Source organism: Chrysochloris asiatica, unplaced genomic scaffold (assembly GCF_000296735.1).
Source record: "Chrysochloris asiatica unplaced genomic scaffold, ChrAsi1.0 scaffold00173, whole genome shotgun sequence".
NCBI classification, from domain to species: Eukaryota; Metazoa; Chordata; class Mammalia; order Afrosoricida; family Chrysochloridae; genus Chrysochloris; species Chrysochloris asiatica.
Window position 1 is genome coordinate 4044142 of NW_006408691.1, and position 16618 is coordinate 4060759.

General features: G+C 49.1%; 2 protein-coding genes across 2 annotated transcripts in view; both read left to right on the plus strand.

The window, feature by feature from the left end:
- The window catches only part of CCDC27 (coiled-coil domain containing 27), a 47383-nt gene extending 45983 nt beyond the window's left edge, over positions 1–1400 (plus strand). The window contains exons 11-12 of the mRNA XM_006871786.1: positions 880–984; positions 1272–1400. Coding sequence (XP_006871848.1) covers positions 880–984; positions 1272–1400 — 234 coding nt within the window. The remainder of the gene's footprint in view (positions 1–879; positions 985–1271) is intronic.
- A 3393-nt stretch (positions 1401–4793) lies between these two features.
- On the plus strand, positions 4794–5359 carry SMIM1 (small integral membrane protein 1 (Vel blood group)). Its single transcript, XM_006871742.1, has 2 exons — positions 4794–4903; positions 5233–5359. The coding sequence occupies exons 1-2, from the start codon at positions 4794–4796 to the stop codon at positions 5357–5359; spliced, it is 237 nt and encodes a 78-aa protein (XP_006871804.1).
- The last annotated feature ends 11259 nt before the right edge of the window (positions 5360–16618 follow it).

The following is a 16618-nucleotide window of genomic DNA, read 5'->3' on the forward strand; positions in this document are numbered from 1 at the left end:
CACACACACACACACACACACACCAGCTATAAGAGAAATACCACAAGTGAGAGGTGGTGGTTGTTAATTACGTGCTGTCAAGTTAGTTCCGATTCATAACAACCCTGTATAGGGTTTCCGAGGAGCAGCTGGTGGGTTTGAACTGTCGACCTTGAGATTCAAATCAACCTTGTGGTCCAGTGCATTATCCTGCAGCACCACACCAGGACTCCACAAGTGGGTGGTAACATCATTTTATTTTCTCCAGGTTTAAGTGCTGGGTCTAGGGGAAGGCGTTCTCTCTTCTCTGTCGGCTCTGGGGGAAGGTCCTTCTTTCTTCAGCTTCTGTTTCCTGGTTCCTTGAAGATGTCTGTGTGTATTAGCAGATATTCCTCCCACCCCATCTTTCTCTCTACTTGCTGACTTAATCTCTTTTTACCTCCAAAGAGATTGATTGAAAATACACCGTAATGTGTTGGATTTAGTTGGTATGGCTTTTTCTATCCAATGTCTTCTAAATTCCCACCAAGTGACTGGGAAGCCAGAGGATGTTAGACATGGTCCTCACATGGGCTTTCCATATGCCCTACATAGCCCATTCCCAAATGGGATTATAACCACAGGTGCTGTAGATAAGCACTGAACTGCTAATTGAAAGGTCTGTGGGTCAAACTCACCAGCCATTTCTCAGTTGCTATGAGTTGGAATTGACTTGACAGCACTTAACAAAAGGTTAGGTTACAACACGTATTTTAGGGAGACATAATCTAATTCATAACAATGGTCTTGAACCTTCAAACTCTGGGGTAGCAGCTGCACCCATTAACCATTTACACCACCCCATTAATGAGCTACGGTGTGGATGCCTTTCTCTCTGATAATTACTTCCTTTGCTCATAGCTTGAAAGATTAAGAAACAAGATCATCCAGGCCACCTTTGGCAGCACAGGGGTCAAGTCCTTGGCCACTGAGCTCTCCGACAATGACCTCCTGGAGGCTCTGCAGGTATATTCCAGCCCTCAGTGGTGTTCTTGTCCTGAACCATGCCTTCAGGATCGGGGGGGGGGGCTGGATTCTAGGGACCCCCATGTTCATCCTCTGCTCCTCATCTTCTCACTGACCATACAACGTCTCTGTGAGGTGGACATGCGTACCCTGGGCACATCTTTCTTCCCTGGGAAGAGAGGACTAGATTGCCCCCAAAGTCTCTCCTAGCCCTGAGTGTCCACTCTAACTGCCAACAAGAATGGCTGTTCTAAATGCCAACAAGGCAGGCAACATCTCTTCCCTAGAGAACCATCACAGAGAGGAGCGACTTCTACAATCAGCTAAAGCAGAAAGGTGTGAAAGTTCCCCCCTTGAACCAATCGGATGGCATGCTTTCTTCACCTAGCAAACCCAAGAAGGTGTCCTCCAAGTAGGTTGTGCCCAGCAGAGGCCAGGCCCTGGCTCTGGAGGCTATCCCCCTGTGTCCTACTCCAGCCAGAACTTCACCCTCTGGTTCAGAATTAAACTCTCTTGTTGGCTGTGGTCTCCATCATTTTCTCTCCCGTGTCCACACCTAGCATATGGGCCTCTGCAGCTTAGAGTCATGCCCCCCTCCCCGCGTCCAGAATGCACTCATTGGGAGTCAGCACCCCAATGCATGCCACTGAGTCCTCCTTGGGATCTGCCCTGAGCAGGGACCATCAGAGGTGGCAGGAGGCCTGAAACAGGGTGTCCACCAACCATACTGAGTTTTCACCCACACCCGGTGCTCTCTGGGGTGTACATACAGAGAGCCGGCAGGGCACTGTGACATGAACTCACCTTGCCGGGGAGCTGGTCAGCTGGTGGGATCCCTTGGAGAGAGTTGAGGCATACTTGCTGGAGTCAAGATGAGGTTTTCTGTTCCCAAGAAGATGTACAGCCTCGAAAACCCTATAGAGAGTCGGTTAACAACAACAACAATAATACATCTCCTGGAAGGAGCATGCCCTGTCCCAGAGTCTGAGATGCGGTGGATGCTCAGTGTCTACGGAAGGCAAGGATCCGTCCATGCCATCTGTCATTTCACAGAGACCCACTCACACTGCCCACACACTCAAACGTGCACCTCGCGCCCGCACCACACTGCTACGCTGCCCACGTGAGCCCAGCCAGTGCCTCGTGGCAGGCGCGCCTCCCGCCCCAAGCCCGCGGGGATGTGGTCTCTGGTTTTCCGCCGGAGCAGGACAGAGCGTCCCGCTGTCTCACCCCCGAGACCCGGTCCGGACTGGCCTTTTCGAGGCTGCTTCCAGCCTCTGGGCACCTCTCCGGATTCAGCCAAGAAGGACAGACTTCTTCCCTCAAGTCCTGATTCCCCCGAGGGAGGCAGGAGGGCTGGGACGCCTGGCGAGGAGCTGCAGAGCGACGAGGTCCGCTCCCGCCGGTCATGGGTCCCTGGAAGCGGTGCCCTCGTGCAGCTCCTCCCGCAGCAGGCGGACTTCCCCGCGGACCCAGAGGACTCCGTACTTGCTCCGTCCCTCGGCAAGTTCCTCCGTCAGCCTTTCCCCAGCCCTGGCCGGCTCTGGCCGGCGGTGACAACAGCCAGCTCCCGGCTTGGCCCCGCCCCCACGGCTTAGCCCCTCCTAGGCACCGCCCTTTCCAGCCCTACTCCACGTCTTAGGCCGCCCCGGTCCGGACCCGCCCCTTTACCCAGGACCCGCCCCAGAACCCCCCTTCGCCGTCTCCCCTCGGGGCGGGAGTCGCGTCAGGCCCGCGCACCAAGAACGGCGGGGGCAGAGGGCGCGAGGTGAGGCTCGCGGGCCGGCGGGAGGCAGGGGGCGGTGGGCCGGCTGCGGGGCCACAGAGGGGGAGGGCGGTCCCGAGTGGCCCTCGGGAGAGTCCCGCTGCGGCGGGGGGAACTAAAGGGAGAAGGAAAGAGAGAGCGCGCCCCCTGACATAACCGACAGAGGGGCTGCTAGATCCCAGACAGCCCTCTCCGGAGACCACGGAGTCACTGTCCCTGTCTCTGCGCCCAGGACCCATTCTCTAGCCCCCTTGTAACATGTTCTTTCTTGAAGCGTGAATAGTGGTCGCATCGCTGGAGCTTAGCCGGGGCTCCCTGGGCCCTGGAAGCTACAGCCCCCCACCCCAGCAGTCTCTGCTTCCTTTCTAAATTGTGGAGTCCTGGGGATGATGTATGGAGGCAAAAAAGGGTCTGGAGAGAACGCTCCGTATACCCTCCCGGGAGGCCCTGCCAGGGCCTTCTCCTTCCCCGGTACATGTGCCTACAGAGAGGGAGGGAGGGCAGGGAAGGCTCGAAGTTTCGGTGCCACGGGAGAATTGAAAGCCACTGGATGTATGTTCACCAGCAGCCAGGAGTGCTTCCCACAGCACATAATAGGCCTGAACAAGGGCTGAGTTTTCCTCACACCCAGAAGTCCACAGGTGTGGGATTCGGTGTCCTAGGATTAGTGTCATGTGACTATTCAGGTGACAAGTTGGCTGCTGCCATCACCTCCACATGCAAGGCAGGGAAAAGATGGCTGCTGGTTCTTTCCTGAAAACAAAAGCTTCCCCCTCGCCCCTTGTCTGCTTTGCTATGCCTGTGCCTAGACCAGGGATAGTGTGCTTATCTCAGCCCAGTGGTGACTGTCACATGGCTGCCTGCAACAAGATAGGGATTTGCCCCCTGTGAGGAGCTTTGAGTCTCTGATATGGCTCCCTGCTGGCCCAGGTGTGGAACAAGGCCAACCCAGAAGCACATCAGGGATTTCAGAACTGTCTGCTTTCATGGGTTTCATGGTTGGCTTCTTACAGATAAGTACCCGCTGTTCCTTTAAGCTGCTGTAGCCCGGTCCGGATTACCTGGGAGAAAAAGGTCAGAGTTGCCCAGGCTCATGCCCCAAGCAAAGTCTCAGCCCCTCCACGTGGGGGACTGGGTGGGATGATTGGATGGCAGACCCCATCTCTGAACCCAATCCCACGCTTAGGTGGGTTACTCACCTCCTGGTGTTCTGGCCCCAAAGGGAACAGCGACAGAGGTCCTCAGGCATCCGAACAACCTTCCTTATGGAGAGTGCAGTGAATGACCACATCTCTGCTGTCACTGTCTCCCACCCCATCACAGTCCCAGCTCAAACTCTGCCTCTGTCTCTCCAGTGCTTGTGGGGGGCCAAGCCCTGTGGGAACTACCCCTCCTGCTCTCACCACCACCTGATCCCAGCCCTCCTTTCCCGTCTCTGCAGGACCCCCAGCAGACCCAAGCTCAGGGCGAGACAAATCCTGGGGACAGCTGCCACGGCAGCCCAGGCCGGCCAGGCCTCCTCCCCACAGAGCGGTCAGTACCAGCCACTGCCCCCTAGGCCGGCTGGTCCAGCCTCCCCAGAGATCAGCAGCAGGGCTTCATCTAGCAGGAATGGTGGAGGCAGTTCCCAGGACCCATGGTGTCCTCTTCTCTGATGGTGGCCCCAGGGGCTTGGCCTCCCTTGATAAATGTCCAGGCCTCTTTCTTGGTGATTAGGAGCCCCAGGGAATTGTTCTGGATGAACCCATCTTTGTACATTCCTGAGGTCAGCACCTGGCTGCCTGCCAGCCCCTAGGGAGGAATTCCAGCTTTGCCTCTTCTCCGGATGACCCCCAGGCAGGTCACTTAAGCCCTGTGCAGAATGGGCCCAGAGCTGTTAGTGAGCTTCTGGAGACATTGAGTAAGGGGTTGGCGCCTGCACCATTATTGCTTCTCTGCCCTGGCCCCTGGGAGGCCCTGACTGTAACACAACCCTTGCGGTGTCCTACTGCCTCCCTCTCCCCTCCAGGGAAATCCTCACCTGGCCCTCTGCCCTCCCCGCAGCATGCAACCCCAGGAGAGAGCTATCCAGTACAGCCGGTGGAAGGACGACAGCCAGGATGAAGTCAACATGGTGGACATGTCTGACAATGAGGGGGCCTCACTCTGCCAGAGGTGAGGAGGCTCCCACCCCCTACCTGGACCTGTAGTTGTCCCTACTTATAAGCCTTAGTCTCCCCTACCCAGGGTCCCAGCCCTCCACTCCAGCCCCAGCCCCAATACATCCTCTCGAGGGCAGGGGGTAGGATGGGGCTGCCTTCTTCTCTCCTAACTTGCCCCTGCCTCCTCCTGATCCTGCCCTGCAGTCACTCCTGCCGATGTGACAGAGACCCATCCTGTCCATCGTCTACCTTGTCCTGGGGTCCATTTCTCCCCACCAAACTCCTTAGGAGCCCCCACTGCAGCCCTGACCTCAGGCTCACGGAAGGTTTTTCTCATCCCAGGGTCTACCAGAAGCTGTGTACCGGCAAGCTGGGCATCGCAGTGAAGGTGGTGGGCGGAGTGGCCCTCTTCTGGGTCATCTTCATCCTGGGCTATGTCACCGGTTACTACGTGCACAAGTGCAAATAAATGCACACATGCAGGACCTGGAGTGGGAAAGACACCCCAGATGCACAGACCCCCCATGTACACAACCCTTGCATATATATGGATACCTCCAATTTTCATAGACCCCAGGAAACAGGACTGTAGATGCACACAGCTTGGGCACATGTCTTGGCACATGGGATGTTACATAAACATCACAGGTCCTGAAGAAGAGGGACAGACTCCCACAGAGACACAAACATTTAAATGAATTAAAATGAACTCATGTGATTAACAAAATGGTGTCAGTGGACAATGGAGTGGACAATGATCCTGATTTTTTCCTTCCCCAACACTTAAGCCTAGTTAAACCTCTTGTAACCGCCGAAACCTACTGCCATTGAGTCCATTCCAACTCAGTGGAGCAGCTGGTGGGTTTGAATGGTGCTTATCCCACAGCACCACCAGGGGTCCTTTGTAGCCACCTGGTTCACTGTAAATCAGGCCACCTTTGTTGACCAATGGGCTCCTTAAATCATATGAGCCAATCAGAAATAAGCTTTTGCTTCCTCCCTCTGTCAATAAAAGCCAATTGCGGCCCGATACTCTGAGGAGTACCTTCCCGCAGGTGGTTTGGTGCTTCTCAATTCTTGGCTCTGCTGCCTGAATAAACCTCATCCAATAGATTGATGTTATTATTGATTCAGCTTCTTTTGACGATCTTTGGCATCAGAAGTGGGATTCTGCAAGAGACTCCAGTGACTCTCCACAGAAGCAGGCTTGGTACCTGCAAATCCTGCCTTCACGCAGTTTGCGGAGGTTGCCTCTGGTAAGTTTCCTCTCAGATCCAAACTTTGCTCTTTTTGCATTTTGAGTTCTCTGAACTTTATTGGGTGCTAGGGCAGATGGGGTCTAGCCCTCTTGACGAACTAGATTCGTTTGGGGTTTTCCGCAGGTAAGAAAACCCTAAGGGTCCAAAGCATGCCTGTGAACTTTACGATTAACAATGGATGTAATTGACTTTATACAATTTTGTTTTATTGTGGGGCCATTATGGGGAAGATTTCAGATAGATTGTTGTTGTTGTGTTAAGTGCTGTTGAGTCGGTTCCGACCCATAGCGACTCTGTATACTGGGTTTCCAAGGAGACGCTGGTGAGCTTGAACCACTGACCTTGCAGTTCAAATGGCTTTGCAGTCTGGCGCATTAACCCACAGCACCACACCAGGGCTCCTTCAGATAGATTCAGCATGTTGAAATTCTTCCGTTGGTATTTGGAAACTTCCAAACATCAAATTGACTCCAAATTAGTTTCTCTTAGAGAAACTGCTGACTGGTTATAAAAAATGAATCAAGAACTAATTTCTCAAAGAATTGCACTGGTCAGCTGCCTCTCAAAAGACTGCCCAGTACACCATGTGGACATGATACAACTACTCCTCCGCCTCAGCAGTCCACTTTGCCTGCTTGTTTTGCACTGCTTGCCTGATTCCAAGTCTCTCGTGGCTAAACTTTCTGTTTCCTGTGTCAGGAAGGCTCTTCTCCACAGATATCCTTCAAGGTTAAAACAGCCACCAATAAAGCACTTGATGGAAGCCAGAAACCTGACCAGATAGATTTCTTATGCCCCCAGGTCAAAAGCAAAACTACCAGCTATTTTAGAGGTATTTCCCAAACCCCAGGGAGGATCTTGCAAAAATTCACTGAGGAATTTAGTCTTCTAGTTGAGGCATACAACCCTGTTCTCTCTGATTTATAACTAACCTAAATGTTTATGGGTCCAGGAAATGCCTAATATTGGGTGCAAACGGTCGAATAGGAAAACCCCAGAAAAGGATGTAAGGGACCCTAAAAATCTGAGACCCTCTAAACAGGTCATAAAAAGAGCCCAAAGGATCTTAAAAGTATTTCTCTAGGAAAATAGATTAAAGTTGAAGATAGGGTTATGAAAATGTAATCTTTTCGTGCCTCAAGATGTTATTGTCAAATTAGGTAATAATATTCCTTAAAAGAGTTTTATTTTGATTGGGTTCATGATGAAAAAGCACTTATATAAATTGAATAACTCTTCTAACACTAGATGAGGCTTTCTGCTCCTGTAAAGATTTACAGCCTCGGAAACCCTGTACAGGGTTGCTATGAGTCGGCTCCATGGCACATACCGACTCCATGGCACATAACAACAACATTCCCAGAAATTAATGAAAGTGAATTCATTCTGACAAAAGTTCCAAGGTCTTTTTGGTAACTTAGACTAGACTGAATATATGGGATGTGTTTGTTATGAGGAAAGAGAGTAATTTTGTCTTAGAAGTGTAGAGACTGGTTGATCCAGAAAGAAAGAAAAAAAAGAGAGAGAAAGAAGCATAAGACCAAATCTGGTGGGGTTGGGGAGGGTAGGTGAGGTTTGATGGGTTTCTTTCTAAACTAGCTAAGATTTGGTAATAACTGGGTTGTGCATAAGGTCATGATAAAGAAGCAAGGCTAAACTGATGACCAGGAGAAGAACAGCAAAGCTAAGAAGCCAGGGCATTCCCAACAGGGTGGTGGGGCTGGTAGAGGTGGTGGTGGTGTGTGCAGCCGAATTGGTTTTCATACATAGCGACCCTGTATAGGGTTTCCAAGAGTGGCTGGTGGGTTTGAACTGCCAAACTTGCAGTTAGCTGGGTTAGCTGTCCAGCGCTTAGCCTACAGCGCCACACTAGCGCTCTCCCAACAGGGTAGAAATCCTTTAAGAAATATTGAAAATAGACTAAATAAGATATATACTACACAAAGCCATCAAGTCCATGCCGACTCATAGCAACCACTGCAAGGCAGGAGAATGCCCCACGGGGGGTGGGGGTCCCAAACTTGTAAAGATTGCCATAGCTTTTTCCCCATGAGGCAGCTGGTGGGTTTGAACTGCTGACCATTTGGTGAGCAGACGAGTGCTTAATTACTGCACCCCCCAGTGCTCCTTAGATGGACACTGAAGGGGTTAAAGCAAGCAGAGACTGTCTTAATACCATTTTCAGAAATTGGGTGGATCTTCAACATAAAAGAATCATAAAAATGCTCTTTCTACTGAGGAGGAATTTTTTTTTTAAAGATAAAAATCGCAGTGAAGAAACCTCCAAAATTGAGAAATGTTTAACCAAGATATGGATGAAGAAATTTTCCTATTCCACCCTAGCCAGAAGCCTAAGGTATTTATTGTCCATATCAGTGAATAAAATGGCCAGATGATGCTGGGGCCTTGTCATTTCTAAAACAAGTGGAGAAAAATGTAAATGATTAGGGAAAAAAAAATAAATAAAAACCAGGTAAAAGTTTGTATGAAAATTTAGAATATTTAAGTGAATTTTATTTTAGCGATAATTTTGTGTTGTGGTATATAAGGTTGAAGATACTTGTCAAGATTTTTAGATAACTTGCTGTTAAGAAATTGAGTTAATATATACCATAATTCAATTTATTCTTATTTTATGCCACAGAGAGGATATATGAGGGTTTACTAATAAATCTTTGCCACTTTAAAAAGTTGTACTATATGAGATATGGAGTCCTGGTGTGGTGCTGTAGGATAAGCCTTGGATGCTAACCACAAGGTCAGCCACTCTTCAGAAACTCTGTACAGGGTTGCTATGAGTCAGAACTGCCTCAATAACGCTTAACAACAACATAAGAGATATGTGGTAAAAACAGAAAGTTTAAGAGGTTTGTAAAAGGGACTTTTATTTTTTACAATAAATAAATTCTATCTGTCATGGCTAAAGTGTAATACGCTAATTTATGTGATTTTTTTCTTCTGATTTAATTTGGGGGTGTGGGTAGGAGTAAGAAGTTAAGTAAGGTAGGCTAAGCCTGTTAAGTGTCGTCGAGTTAGTTCTGACTCATAGTGGCCCTGTATAGGGTTTCCAAGGAGCAAGTGGTTGAGTGTGAACCGCCGACCTTGTGGTTCAAACCAACCTTCGAGGCCAGTACTATATCCCACAGTGTCACACACACTTTGTTTATTGTTAGTTATGATTAGTGTCTTGATGTGGCGCTGTAAGATAAGCACTGGACTGCTAGACACAGGCTGGTGGTTCAAGCCCCCTAGCTGCGCCTTGGAAATCCTATATAGGGTTGCTATGAGTTGGGACCAACTTGATAGCACTTAACAACAAGAGTTAGTGTTAGGGGCAGCGGTTAGGCTAGAACTAGGACTAAGGCTTGGTCTAGTTTTAGGGTTACAGGTGTGGTTGTTAAGTGCCTTCAAGTCAGTTCCGACCCACAGCAACCCTGTATAGGGTTTCCAAGGAGCAGCTGTATATCGCAGCCCCAATCTTGATGCCACCTTCTTCTTCATATAATCCAGCTTCTCAGATTACTTGTTTGAGACACAGATTAGTAAGTGTTATGAAAGAATACAACCCTGGTGCACACCTTTCCTGATTTTAAATCATTCGGTGCTCCCTTGTTCTGTTCAAAGGACTGCCAATCCTTCTTTGTTTCCAGCTTTCTCATTCCAAGAACCAACTACTAAAGCCAATGATCACATGACAGAAATTTGCAAAGTCAATGACTTATTCATTGCAGATATCTTTTTTTCAACAACATAAATTGTAATACATACAGCATGGTACTTCAAGGTAGATCTAGAAATGCTCTTTTTTATGATAAATGCGCTTAAGCCATTTCTGGTTAATTTGTCGTTCCTGTCTGATTCAAAATGGCCCGTACCAGTTCATTTTAGCTCACTGATTTCTAGGATATTGATCATTATGGGCTTCATTTAGTTTTCTGTGACTTCCAACTTTCCTAGTTCCATACTTTGTACATTCCATATTCCAGTTATTAATGGCCATTTGCAGCTGGTTCTTCTCATTTTGTGCCCCATTAGCAAGTCAAAGTCCTGAAGCTTTGGTCCATCTACCTCTTTGAGGTTAACCCTACTTTGAAGAGAGAGCTTTTCCCCAGTTCTATTTTGACTGTCATTCGATCTGCAGGGCTTATCTTTTGGCACTGTATCAGATAATGTTCCACTGCTATTCACAAGATTTTCAGTGGCTAACCTTTCAAAGGAGCTCTGGTAGCATAGTGGTTACGAATCAGGCTGCAAACCTTAAGGTCAGCAGTTCAAAACTACCAGCCGCTCCACAGGAGAAAGATGAGGCTTTCTACTCCCGTAAAGATTTACACCCTCAGAAACCCTGTACAGGGTCACTATGGGTCGGAACCGACTCGATGGCACTTAACAACAACAACAACAACCTTTCAAAAGTGGTCTCTCTCTCCTTCTTTCTAGTCTCTTTTAGTCTGAAACCTCTGCTGAAACCTGTCTACCATGGGCTACTGCCTTATTTAGCTAGTGCTGCTATAACAGAAATGCTACAAGTAGATGGTTTTAACAAACAGAAAATCTATTCTGTCACAGTTTAGAAAACTAGCGGTCCAAATTCAGAGTGCCACCTCTAGGGAACCCTGTACAGGGTCGCTATGGGTCGGAACCGACTCGATGGCACTTAACAACAACAACAACAAACCTCTAGGGAAAGGCCCTTGTCCCCTTTCAGCATCTGTAGGCCCAGCATTCCTTGGAGATCTTCCCGGGTCTTGACATCATTTTTCCCTGGAGCTAGGAGCTCCACAGGGACCTCAGGTCCAAAAGACACATTCCACTCTTGGTTCTTCTTTTTTGGTAGTAGCGGGTCCCCGTTTCTCTGCCATTGTCTCTCTCCTTTTAACATTTATAAGATAAAAGGTGTCGCATCCCATGCCATTAGGAATAGGTACATGGGATCAGGGTTGTGGTGAGATTAAGGGTGGTGTATCCTGGTGTGGCACTGTGGGTTAATGTGCTGGACTGCAAAGTCAGTTTGAACTGCAAGATCAATGGTTCAAGCTCACCAGCCGCTCTTTGGAAACCCTTTACAGGGTCACTATGGGTCAGAACCAACTCGACAGCACTCAACAACAACATCCCACCCTTAATCTTCTTAATGGTCTGTCACATCAGATCACATCATAGGGGATCATCACATACCTGTCAAACCACTGAGCATCATGGTTCAGCCAAGCCGACACATATGTTACATGGCTCCCAGCAACATACAAGCCATCACAGTGTGACAAATGTACAGAGAAATGGTGGCTTCAGATGTTTAGAGATTTGATGTTTTCGGTATTTTCTTGGTATCTTTTATATTGCAAGACTATTCATGCTCTATCTTGAGTTCTTTGAAAATAGGGTTAATCATAAGCATTATGGTATGAGACATTGTGTCTCGTTGTTTTTGTTTTTTGTTTTTACTTTATTTTGCTTCGTATTACTTTTGTAATGAACACTTACCAGGTTCTTATGAGTAGTAATAAGCCAACCCTAACCCTGCTATTTTTACATTTTGTCATCTGCAGCTCGTTTTTCTTCTGCTGATACTCTGAAAGCGCTTGACCAGAGCATTTCAACCCAAATCAAAGGATACCAGAGACTTATGGAAAGTCTTACAGTACCACCAAGTACTGTTAGCCACCTACGGTGCTAAATCTGTTGAACCTTAGGTCCACATCTCTCAACTCAAGAAAACTCCTCCATCCACCTGGACTGCAACGCTGATAGGTGACCTCAGGGTCAGACTTTCTCGAGGTCACTCAGAGACAGACGGTCAGTCGTCAGATACAACTTTCCCAAGACCAACGGAACAAGTGACCCAGTAGACTCTTGAAGCAATTTTTGATAATGAAGAAGTTGATAGTGTTGGTTTGCGTATCCCTACTCATATTCAAAACCCAAGCGTGGAATGACAATGCCTTTGTGAGACTATCACAAGCAGTAGCTTCAGCAGGAAATTTGAAAGATTTTTGGATTTGCCACCCTTCACCCCATTCGGTACAGTCTTTATCAGACCCATTAGCTCTGCCTGTCCACAATTATACTGGAGTCCCAGATGCCACCGTCAACTCATCCATCCAAGTAACACATGGAATTCGAGTTAGACTCTGGCATCCTCCAAATGGCCCACACGATTTAAGCGCCCCTTGCTTTGACCTTACTGAAATGAGAACCATGACCATTAACTGTTCAGAGTTCTTAGAATCAGATGGATCAGTTGGCGCTACGTGGGCTACCTATAAAGATCGGGCCCCGCCAGAATGTAAGCATCCTGATGGAGCCCTCAACCATTTAGCCTTGGCCAGATATGGACTCCGACCCTACAGAACCAGGAGCTTTGATTTCCTATATGAAAATTGTCGTAGTTCAGCTAGCAATTATAAACGAGACTCTTCGGTCTGCCAGGAGTTCCTCTATCCCCGTGATTGGGGAAGATTATCTATTTGCAATCATTCTCTTTCTGAAAATTGGTTAATTCGGGCAAATAATATCATACCCCATAATGCCTCTGTTAGTGTCACTGGAGAGGGTGTCCTCTGTGCACCTAAAGGCTATATATTTCTTTGTGGAGGATCTAGCTGGTATAAAGATAATGAAACGCCTCAGAACTCACATGAGGTGTGGGCTCTCCAGTGCCTTGATGGCTGGAGAATGTCAGGGAGCTGTACCCTTGGGACCCTTGGGGTCCCACTACAACTCCATACATACAATGAAAGTATACATTGGACTAGCACCCGAAACATTTTTGAAAAAATTAGAAGCAAACGAAATTACTTGACACATATTCACATCTCAGGCTTGTCTTCCTTTGTTATGATGGTATTTCCTCGGGTGGGAGTCAAGACAAAGGAAATGATAAATCGTAACCTGTCTCATACTATGATACAAATAGCTGACTCCATGGCTCAGGCTATACAAGCTCAGCAGAAGTCGCTCAACTCTTTATCTAGGGTGGTGTTAGATAATAAAATTGCTTTAGATTTCCTCCTGGCCCAAGATGGAGGTATCTGTGTGATAGCTAACAGTTCTTGTTGCACTTGGATAAATTCCACTGGGCAAGTTGAAGAAGCTGTAATCAAAATACAACAACATGCACACTGGTTACACCAAGTACAATCTCATTCCAATGAGAAATTTGACCTGTTTAGCAGGTTCCCTACTGATGTAGAATCTTGGATGCTTACTTTTATTCAAACCGGAATTATAATTTTAATCATGAGTATGGTTTTATGTGCAATTATCTTATGTATTTACCAATATAAAAAGACTCATTTCTACACAGTTTTTACTCCTGGCAGTGACTGTAAAAATAAACAAAATTTGGAGTGTTGAACCACTTGGCCAAGTTGATGACATTTCTCAAACACACTGTTACTCCATTAGTCAGTCCATTTCCCCCTCTGCCTCTGGTTAGCATTGCCCAGTCTTTACTATGGCATGGTGAAGACCTGAAAATCAGAGGCCATTGTTGGACATTGGTCAATGAAAGCCAATGCAGTAGAAGGCCCATAAGAAGGCCAAGAACTCGGTCAAAGATGCCTTCTTTTAAAGTCTTTGATCAATGGGGACATAGTTACATGAAATAAAAATGGAGTGATGTGGTTGACAAAATGGCATTAGTAGTTCAATGGACAAGGCCCGTAAGACTTGTTTTTCCCCAAACTTAAACCTAATAAAACCTCTTGTAACCACCTAGCTTTTCCTGTAAATCAGATCACCTTGTTGACCCATGAGATTCTAACAGTACTCAAATTCTATGAACCTATCAGAAATAACTTTGATTATGTTCTGTCAATAAAGCCATACTTTTCCACTTGCAGTTTGGTGCCACCTAATTTTCTGTCTGAATAAGCCTTACCCAAGAGGTTAACTTTATTCTTGACTCAGCCTCTTTAGACACATGCTATGCAGGTACTTCCATGTACTGAGACACAGGACCTCTCATATGATATTCAGGGTGCATGCAGGGCTGGGGGCCCCAGGCAGATTTTACCGCCACCAGCTCCACAGACGGGCCCCATGGGGATGAGGTGTGGCTGCTTAGTGACCCTAGCAACCTTCTGCAGATGACCTGCCAGTACCCTCCCTCAGCACTCGGGTGGGCAAGCAGGATCCCCCTCTTTCTGCCCCTCTCCCTATTCGGCCTGATGCTGTACTGTTCTGTGGCCCCAGGTAGCCTCTGCCCTTTCTGGACCTTCCTGACTCCTGGTTGTGAAAAGGAGGCTCTGAGGAATGTGCCCCCTCCCCAGGGACTGATATCTTGCCCTGGACACTCCCTGGCTGAGCAGGAAGGGGGCTCTTAGCCTTTCCCAGATTGGCCCCTTGTCTTCCCTTCACTAAAGGGACATGCAGACTGGTCCATTCTGGGCTGGTCCCACCAGAGGACACCTGATCGACCCACCCTCTCCCAGTGCCCTGGCTCCTCTGAATGTGCCAACCTGCCCATGGTGACAGGAAAGGCTGTCGAAAGCAACACTGGCTGCCTTTCCACTAGCCAGTGTATGAGAGCCCTTCCTGTCGAAAAGCAACGCTGGCTGCCTTTCCACTAGCTAGTGGATGAGAGCCCCGTGCACCAGGCCAGCTGAGGGGCTGGATTACACTGGGGAGGCTCTTGCCCTTGTTTCACCTGACCACAGACAGGCCTTGGACCTGCTCTGGGCCTGGATCACCCCAGAAATGGCGCCCTGGGCTGTACACCAGGGCTTCGCCTACTACAAACTGATGTCTCAGGCCCACATACTTCTCCAAAACATCCTTTCTGGGATGAGGGCCACCCCCTAGGACTGAGGGCAGGGGCTAGAGGGGCAGTTGTCCTAACAGGTAGAAGGCACACTTGTCCAAGTGCCAAGGCTGTGCCACCCCACTCCTGCCAAGCTGAGCCACCAAGTGCAGCTCACTGGCTCAAAACCCAGGTCCAGCCTGAGCAGTGTCCATGGAAGCAGCTGTACTAGGCCAGTGTGGGGGGTGGGCAACCCACTGGAGATCTGTTGGGCCAGACAGGGATGTGACCCCTCAGGGGTCTGGAAGCAGGGCACCTGCGGACAAACCCCTTCTGGGAGTGGAGTGGCCACTATGGGGTCTGGGTCAAGGCCTCAGGTCAGAAGTGCTCATATCCAAAAAGAAGTTATCTCCCGACCACGCTCATGGGGCAGGAGAGGAGGTCAGCCTCATCCTGCAGCACTAGCTGAAGCCAGGTGGCTCCTTCCACCTGACCTCACAGGAGAGGGCACAGGGGTGACTGGAGACTGGTAGTTGTGCGGTGTGCCTCCGTGGGCTCTGAATATCAGCAGTTGGCTGCGGAGGTCCAGGCTTGGGCCAGGAGCTGGGTACAGAAACAGGCTGAGAGGAGGGGATCTTTCCTCTCTAAACAGCTCCAGCTCCATGGGGTGGGGGGTGCACCCTGCGGCTTCCAGAGCACAGATGGGGTCTCAGCTCCTAGTGCTGCTGGGGTCACAGGTTGCAAATAAACAGCGGATGCAGCAGGTCCTGGAGGGCGAGGCCTGGACAGAGTGAGGCCAGAGCTCGGAGGTGGGATGTGGCCTGGCCCTCCTAGGGACAAGGGGCAGGACTAGGTATGACCCACAAGAACACAGAGCACAGGTCAGAAGAGGGGGGTCACCATGACCAGAACCTCGGGCTGCTCCAGCTCGGGTGCTCAGCATTCTCACAAACTTTCCCTTTAGGACAGCCAGAGCAGAGAAGCCCCAGTGTGGCCAGACTGCCCAGCCAGTGGTGGAGGCTGGTGGTGGCGACTGTAACCTCACACCTTCCTGGACCAGGACAGGCTGCTCTGGGTGGGCTGGGGGAGCATGGGCCAGCTCCATGCTTGCCTTCCATCCCAGGGAAGACTCTGGAAAGACAGAAAGGCCATCTGCTGGGACACAGCATGGGTGACCAACTCCTGAGGGCCCAGGGTCACCTTTGCAGGGAGGAGTGTTCTTACTGTGTGGTGCCTGTGTGACAGCAGGTAAGCAAGTGCCTTACAAGCAGGAACTGATTTGGGACAGCAGGGGCATCAGGTCCTGTTTCCCCACCTGATTGGACTTCATGCAGGGATGTGGAAATGCTACAGGACTCACTGGAAAAAGGGCTGAAGTATTTTTATTTAAAGTTCATTAGACACGTCTCAGGGTCAGACAGACAGAAGACACCAGAGAGACATTCTGCTTTAAGGTGAACACATCCCCAGACCTCAAGTTTAGTCAAGCTGTGTCCAAAAGGAAGAGAGCAAGAAGAGCTGGCAGGTTCTTTGGAGCCACAGCACACACAGCCAATACAAGGTTACACACGGCTACCAACTGCACTGTCCTTAGGAGCCCAGCAGGAGGGGCAGCTGACTCCGCCACAGAAACCCAGTCACCCTGTGAAGCCACCTGAGTCTAGGCCTGCCACATGGGTAGGGGCCCAGCCTAGGGCAGTGTGAACATGAACCGCACACCAGGTAC

Excerpts from the sequence above, each read along its gene's own strand:
- SMIM1 (XM_006871742.1), top strand. The coding sequence starts at position 4,794 with ATGCAACCCCAGGAGAGAGCTATCCAGTACAGCCGGTGGAAGGACGAC. Across the intron at positions 4,904-5,232 it reads GGGGCCTCACTCTGCCAGAG|GGTCTACCAGAAGCTGTGTA; the intron begins GTGAGGAGGCTC and ends TTCTCATCCCAG.